This window comes from Macrobrachium rosenbergii, chromosome 29 (assembly GCF_040412425.1).
Source record: "Macrobrachium rosenbergii isolate ZJJX-2024 chromosome 29, ASM4041242v1, whole genome shotgun sequence".
Lineage (NCBI taxonomy): Eukaryota > Metazoa > Arthropoda > Malacostraca > Decapoda > Palaemonidae > Macrobrachium > Macrobrachium rosenbergii.
Window position 1 is genome coordinate 18,113,323 of NC_089769.1, and position 8,761 is coordinate 18,122,083.

Genomic DNA, 8,761 nt, shown 5'->3' on the forward strand with positions numbered 1-8,761 from the left:
GAATCAATATGTATTTCGGGTAAATGGGCCATCTGACGCTGAGCTCTCTCTTCCTTCCTTAACGTAATGGAACAAGTCGTTGTTCCCCGACGTCACAAAAGGAGAATTTGTTTTACTTTTGGGGAGGAGAAGCTTTCAGCGTCGAGAGATTACTGGGTAGGGTCGAGGGAGGAAGTGCCTACGTCTGTCTCGTTTTGTTGGCAGTTTTTGTGCGGTCACTAGACCTACTACTGAACCAGGAATTAAAATTACAAACACGTAAGCTGAAGATTTTATATATATATATATATATATATATATATATATATATATATATATATATATATATATATATATATACTATTTATATAAACATATATCCTGGGCCAAAGTATTTTTAATTTAATTTATATTTTAAAATGGCACGTGGCATGTTTCCAAAAATTTTTAATTTAATTTATATTTTAAAATATGGCATATATATATGTTTCTCGACTGAAAATATATATATATATATATATATATAAATATACATATATATATACATATAAATATACAGTGTAGTTTTGTATGCATGTATGTTTTTGAGGGTTGATTTTCCTCCACGAAGAGCGGGAGACTGCACTTGTTCTTATTTGTACAGTATTCTGATCTATTGAATGTTCACAGATGTATATGACATGCAGTACATGGTGTTAGAGAAGCTTAAGATTGAATTCTTACATATGCCATGTGGAGGCTGGTATGTGAATGCGTTAGTTTTCTGTGAAGGAAAACTTTTGAGATAGCTATTTGTCTGTCTGCCCGCACTTTTTCTGGCCGCCCTCAGATCTTAAAAACTACTGAGGCTAGAGGGCTTCAAATTGTTATGTTGGTCATCCACCCACCAATCATCAAAAATACCATATTCTAGTTTTTATTTTAAGCAGACCTTCTAACAACCTCAGTAACAGTTTTTATTTTTTGTCCATTTAATTTTTGTCTTATAATTCTGTCTCACGATTGATCCTGATTACTGATATTGAGAGAAAGTGTCTGTCTGGTTTTTATTTTAAGGTTAAATTTAGTCCTGATCGTGCCACCGTTTTATGTGCCAACAACACAGGCACCACCGGGCCGTGGCTGAAAGTTCACTGGGCCGTAACTGAGAGTTTCAAGCAGCATTATACGCTTTACAGAAAACTCGATTAAGCCAGACACTTCGGCGCATTTTTTACTTGTTTGATAATGGAACCAAATTATCTGTTAAATTATGTAAAAAGTTAAGTATACCTTAGTTTTACCAGACCACTGAGCTGATTAACAGCTCTCCTAGGGCTGGCCCGAAGGATTAGACTTTACTTAACGTGGCTAAGAACCAATTGGTTACTTAGCAACGGGAAACGTGTGAACCACATTATAGCAAAATTTCTATCACCAGAAATAAATTCCTAACTCCGGCCGGGGAGTCGAACTCGCCTAACGTTTCCGACTCGCCTAACGAAGAGCGTGTTAAATTATGTCACTGAAAAGAAATCGGTGACAAAATGTGTTACCCGTTGATGTCTGTTTCATGTAAGGAGAGGTCTGTGAAGAAACAATTGACAGGTGTGACGTTACGACAAGGACTGGAGTGTGGAATGATGAGGTTTGAAGATAAGGTACTGATTGGCGATAGTAAGTTGGTATATTGATCTACCCTGAAGTAAATTTATTTTATTCTGATGTGTTTAAAAGTAACTGACTCATTTTAAATTGTTGAATAAAAACTTTGAGTTTTTTTTTACTCTCAGTATTAATCATCTAGAACAGTCGTATAATCAGCTCGTTGTGAATGTTTCAAGAAATTTTTCACATTCAGATAATCAAGACTATACCATCCACCACGGAACACTATATATGTGTGAACCTTTTTGTATTTAGATTTTCAAACAGAGTACAAATGCTAGATTTGCTGAGCAGACTCACATTAATTCGTAGGCTGTTTTTTTTATTTTATTTTTTTGTTATTCTACGTAATTTTTTCTATACGTATTTTTTTTCGTGGGGCTAATGACGCCTTTAGCCTTTTAGCAACCTCGTTAGTAACAGTATTAAGCAATAATTAAATTTTGTCCAATTGTTAAGAAAATTACATTTTGTCTTATAATTCTGTCTCACGATTGATCCACGCAATCTGAAGATTACTGATATTGAGAGAAAGTGAGGAAAGTAGTAGACTGTCTGGTGTTACGAACCCGCCTGGGAAAATTAAGGTCTCCGGCATTGAAAATTCCAGAGCTTGGATTTCCAGAGAAAATTAGGAAAACTTTTTCTTAACGGGTGTTGCAAGAATTCCAGAGCCATCCCCAAAACTCTTTCCATACTAACTTCTTAATGAGATCTCGGTTAAATTTGTAACCTCGCATTCTAATTCAATAATTGGCATCGTAATTAACCGGTGGTGAAAATGGTCTGATATTTATCATTATTAAGGAATGCCATCTTGTCATTTATTATAGAAAATTTTAATCCTAACTGGCAAGCAAATTTGCGCTCGCTCTCCCAAAGTTATTTTTTATGCGAATCGTAGAAAAATTAAGTGACCAGGATTTCACCTCCCTCCCCCAAAAAAAAAAAAAAATCTGGGTCGGAGATCTTTACGCGGGTAGCGCTGAGTAATGTTGTTCCCTGGTTACGCTAAGCAATGAAATGTACAAGGTAATTACGTAACTGTGGTAAGTCAAAACCTGGTGCTGGCATCCTCACTGTAAAGACTTTGGGAGAACTGAGAAACTAACGCCTTCTGAAGCCAGACTCTCGAAGACAAAACCTATAAGAACACACACATTATATATGTGTATATATAAATATGTATATGTTGTATATGTGTTACTATGCGTGTTGTCCTTTTATACACGCATATATATATATATATATATATATATATATATATATATATATATATATATATATATATATATATATATAATATATATATATATATATATATATATATATATATATATATATATATATATATATATATATATATATATATATACTGCTTATGTACAAAGTGGTTATGTACATTCCATAGAAACCTAATCAATATCCCGTCACTTCTATCACCACAGCACGCACGATTCTGCAAAAGGTCACTTGATGACGCTTCTTTTCCTAAATGTCAATCTTCATTAAAAGGAATTGGCAACAACGGGAACGGTTACTGCCATTACGCTTCCTGATCATAAATGGAACTTCGGCTACCACACGCACAGACAGCGAAAGAAATTTGCGGAAGTTAAAAAAAAAGACGAGTATTTTACGTCGTAAAAAATGCAAACTCATATGTCTAAATGAATGAGTAATAGGAGAACTATAATTCATGATTATTCATTACGATTTTTCAAAACCACAAGGTAGGTCTGTTCAAACGTTAAAATCACTTGGGGTCTCTAGCCTAATAAGAAATCGGTTTACATACGGTTTTAATATCTTCGTTGCTTGTAATTAAAGAAACACTAGTCAGTGATCGGAGTTGGGGAATTCAGTGCCCTAAACCAAGATCTGAGTTTGGGAATCCAGTGTCGTAGACCAAGGAAATCACACGTTGAGCTTTGTTAGGCTTTCTGCTTCCTTCCCCATAATTTTCTGCATGGATCAATTTCAACGAAATTTCTGTTAGGAGGTTCAGCGACCGTGAGTCTCTACGGAGGAAGTGGGATACGTGCTTGTAGAGTAACACTCTCAGCATTTGCAATAATCTTTTTTTTTTCCAAGGCCAGACCACAAATTTTATGTATATAAAAAGCAGTTTGCCTAGAACACTACCTTTCGAAACGTTAAAGATTACATTCATGTAGTCACTGTACTGCCTAACAACTGCTGCATTAAGATCTATTGAACATTTAATTATTATATTAAGAGAGGGTCTGCCACCTGCTGTCTGTCTCAAGATTGGAAATAAGGGCATCATACTTAACACAGAAGCAGCACTCAAGTTCTAGACTAGTCATACCAGCTCTGTGATTAGAAGTCAGGGAATTTTTTATGATACTGGAAATTGAGAGAAGAGAATCGCAAACCCCTAAATCCTTGTGAATCTAAACTGCAAACTAGGAACAGGAAATTACTTTCAGCACAGGTATTCAGACATTTTGTCAAGGGACAGACAAAAAACTTTTTTTTTTTTATAGAATTTGGGTGATAATTGGCAAGGCTAGAGCTGCCTCAATTATATTTAACCAGTGGAGAATGCCACACAGCTTTTCCCATCTACATTCAAATTTCTAAGAAAAATCTAAACCTACACGACTCTTACCCCAGGAATCCCTCTGTTATCTACTGTACTTTGGTAACCAATTTGCCCTCCATATACCCCACAAAGGATAGAGGTAAATACCATGTCCTTAAAATTCGTAGTCTTTTACATCACCCTCAGCCTGATATTGAGAAAATTTTCATCTAATCTTCTGAAACCTTTCCTTCATCTTGTTCAAATTTACAACCTTAACTACTCCCCACATTCTCAGCCGTTACTGTCATAAGCATTCTCAAATTTTTAGCATCCCTTTCCACTCGTGCATCAATCAGATATACTTCACATCGATCCAGTCCTGTAAACAACTCTCCAAAACATTTGATAATTGACACAGGATTCAGTTATCTGCAGACAGCCTCTCTCCATTTGCTTACTTTATTCTTAAATCCAATCCTTACTGCTTTTTCCTCCTAGTGCAGCTAATTTTCCAGCCTGAAATACTTACCTGGAACAACTTCTGTATTTTCATTACTTTTCATCTTTTCTTTCACTTTCATCTTTGCTACTCTACTTTTCCCTGATAAAGTGCTACTTAATCATCTCTTCTGTACTCCAGTTGCAGTTAAAACACTCCTATTATTTTCTAATTAACTAAACCCTAGATATCATTAGTCTACACAATATTTCCTTTCTCATCCGTGTGTAGATTCCGTTTGCTATATCAGCAATTCCGTCCTTGAAAATTACAAACGTTTCACATATTCCTTATATTTTATCACAGCTCATTTTACACCGATTTTCTTTCTCTGAACCTCCAAGATACTTTCACATCTTCGATATCATTCTGTGTTAATTATATCTTAATAGTCTTATTACAACCCTTCCTTTTTTGTTTAGCTTCAAACGTTAATGACCAGGTATACATCCAGTCACTCCCCTTTTTACTTTGCTTCAATTAACTAACCCTCCTGCCAAGCTTGTACAGTACAAAGGCAAAATCTGAAAAGTGTTAGATTTACCATTATTCTCTCCAAGTACACATACGGATATTCTTTGTAAATTGTGCGTGCGCGTACGTTGACCTTCGTGCATCTTTGTGCATACGATCTTGACCTCATGCAAACCCTTGCATAATTTTGTGAACATAAATTAAGAGATGTCATCCCGGTTTGTCTGTTTTCAGAACACGATGCTTAAGGTGAACGCTGCTATTATTAATGGTAAACAAGTTTCTGTTTCAAATTGAAAAATGACGTCATTAAGTGTGCTCTTGTCGTGACTTCAGACACGTTATATTAATGACGCCAAGACTGTGCCCGGCGCCGTTGCCAGAAGAACACACACATATGTGAGTGTGGGTGTGCGTGTAAATGCCAAAGAGTTACTTGAACGGAATACAAAACTTAAGAAAAAGATGAAAGGGTCAAACTTCAGCACGTATATTTAAGGAAACTTTTCAAGAAGTTCTTTAATTTTTCCTCCATCGTAGCCGGATTTTAATTATACGTCGTATGTACTCTCAACAGACATACTCAGTATTATCATCTAACTCATATCTCAGATAGATTTGATTTCTGTTTGAAACATCAATATTAATGTAATTATTAATGAATGTTTAAAAATATTAATAATTATCTACATAGATTCCAATATGCATCATCACTATTGTTTAAGGCTCTCAGATTAAAAGAAGAGATTTCCTGAGCTTTGAGTCCTAAGATAATTTCCGGCGAATTTTTTTTACCATAACTCATTATATTGTTTTACTTTCAACAACAACAACAACAACAATTCCAACCAAATCCTTTTCATAATACCCAGAAAAACAAAATGTATCGATATGCACTGACCATGGCCAAGTTGATAGTTTGGAGAACCCAATGATTAATAAAAATTCAGTTGAAGCATTTGCCCCGTCTCCGAAAAAGTTACTGTCAAGCTTGGAGGAGCAGACGGGCGAGAGAGGCCTGCAGCATCATGCCTTATGAAATTAAAGTAATACAGAAGTACTTGTGCTGGAGTTAACGGTTTCAATAGAAACAATGTTAATTGAAGAAATAAAAAAAATTGATAAAGTGGTATGTTTTTAAATATATATATATTTTATATGTGTCAATATATATTATATTATATATATATATATATATATATATATATATATATATATATATATATATATATATATATATATATATATATATATACACATATTATATATGTATATATATAGAAGGACCAATAGCAGACATCAGTGAGTGAAGTCGAGAATGCTATAAAGAAAGGAAAAGTAAATAAGGCTGCAGGAAAGTCAGAGGTAACGATAGAAATGATTAAAGCATTGGGAAATCTAGGTAAAGAGTGGGTGCACACACTATTGGAAAAGATCTGGGATGTAGAGGAAATGCCAGGGGACTGGAGCAATGGTTGGATGATTAGAATGTATAAACAGAAAGGAGACGTGTTGCTGTGGTAACTACAGAGGAATAAAGCTTTTGGAGCATGTATTCAAGATACTAGAAAGAATAGTAGAAGGCAGGTTGAGAGAGCTGATAGATATACATGAGCAGCAGTTTGGGTTTATGAAAGGAAAGAGCACAGTGGGATGCTGTTTTTATAGTAAGACAAGTCCAAGAGAAGTATCTAGAAGGACAGGAAAGTTTACTTGTGTTTTGTGGATCTTGAAAAGGCGTATGACAGGGTACCAAGAAGAGTAGTCTGTGTTTGAGAAAGAGAGGAGTACCAGAGAAGTTGGTAAGGTTAGTGAAGATGATGTATGAGGGTGCAAGAACTACTGTACAAACAAAATATGGGGAGACTGAGACATTCCCTGTAGAGGTGGGCCTCCTTCAGGGATCAGCTCTGAGTCCATTCTTGTTCATCATCATTATAGACACACTGACATCAGAATTAAGGAACAACGATGAACGGTGGGATCTGTTGTTTGCTGACGATTTAGTCATTATAGCAGACGCAGAAGAAGAACTGCGAGAAAGGTTTTTACCATGGAAAGGAGCCCTAGAAAGGAAAGGATTTAAAGTGAACATTGGAAAGACAGAGCTAATGACTAGTAGTAGAGAAGGACGTGAAGAAGTAAACGTTCAAGTGGAAGATGGTACAGTGCTAAAGCAGAACAATGAGTTTAACCATTTGAGATCAATAATAACAGAAGAGGGAGGTAGTGAGAAAGCAGTGAGACAGAGAGTGAAAGAAGCATGGCGAAAATGGAGAGAAGTAACTGGAGTTGTTTTAGACAAGAAAATGCCATTAAAGCTCAAAATGAAGATTTATAAGACAGTTATCAGGCCCGTACTATTATATGGGGCAGAAACCTGGGCACTTGGAGGAAAGAGGAGGGACTGGTGGAAAGAACCGCGATGAGGATGGTGAGATGGGTTGCTGGAATATCACTACTGGAAAGGAGGGAGAGTCAAGATATAAGAATAATGTGTGGTATATGTAATGTAAAGAAGGCTAGGGGAGCTTGATTGAGATACTATGGCCATGTAATAAGAAGAGAAGAGGTGGAACCAATCAAGAGAGCTAAGAACATGCCAGTGATGGGGAGGGGGAGTGTGGGGCGTCAACGGATCAGATGGATGGATGTGGTGAGGAAGGATATGGGTGAGGTGGGACTGGGGGAAGAAGATGCAAGGAATAGAAATAGATGGAGAAAGTTGACTCGAGCGGCCGACAATGCTATACAGTGGGACTAATAAGGTCGAAAGAAGAAGATACACTATTATATGCATATGCATATGCTTGTATATTTACTGCTGAAACACGCTACCCTCCCACAGTCGGGAAGTCATGACCGTGCATTTATTTTCGGTCATTAGTCATTAAGTCGTTGGCGCAAATAATATCTAAAAGTTTTACTTCCACACGATTATGCAAATATTTATAGAGTGAATAATTTCTGCTTAAGTTTGTTTTCCCTAATTTTGAATATGCCTGTTTTTCATACGACATTTTAAAAGAGGTACAAAGACACGTGTATGTATTGATGGGCTATCTTGGACAAAATTAATTGTTAGAAAAAATTTAATAAGAAATCTCTTGAGAGTGATGGGCAGTACTTGAGTAAATTGAATGATAACTGAATATAAATTTAGTCTTTAGTTGTATCCTTGAAGACACTGCAGGAAATTATTTTTTTATCTTTTATTTTTTCCTGTTTTGCAGTCTTAATCTTAATAGATGTAAAGATCTGTGTAAATATATATTATACACCTATGTATAAGTATCTGCATGTACATTATATATATATATATATATATATATATATATATATATATATATATATATATATATATATATATATATATATATATATATATTATATAATATATATATTATAAATTATATAATAATAATATATATGTATATATATAATGTATATATGTATAATTGTGTATGTGTATATATAATACATATATAACATACACAAAACACGGAAAAATAAAAGATAAAAAAATAATTTCCTTCAGTGTCCTTCAAGGATACAACTAAAGACTAAATTTATATTCAGTTATCTTTCAATTTACTCAAATACTGCCCATC

The 8,761-nt window shown here is 35.0% G+C and overlaps 1 protein-coding gene across 1 annotated transcript in view; it reads left to right on the forward strand.

The window, feature by feature from the left end:
- Positions 1-6,967: 6,967 nt before the first annotated feature.
- The window catches only part of LOC136854422 (uncharacterized), a 15,303-nt gene continuing 13,509 nt past the window's right edge, over positions 6,968-8,761 (forward strand). Inside the window, exon 1 of the mRNA XM_067130718.1 lies at positions 6,968-7,313. Coding sequence (XP_066986819.1) covers positions 6,968-7,313 — 346 coding nt within the window. The remainder of the gene's footprint in view (positions 7,314-8,761) is intronic.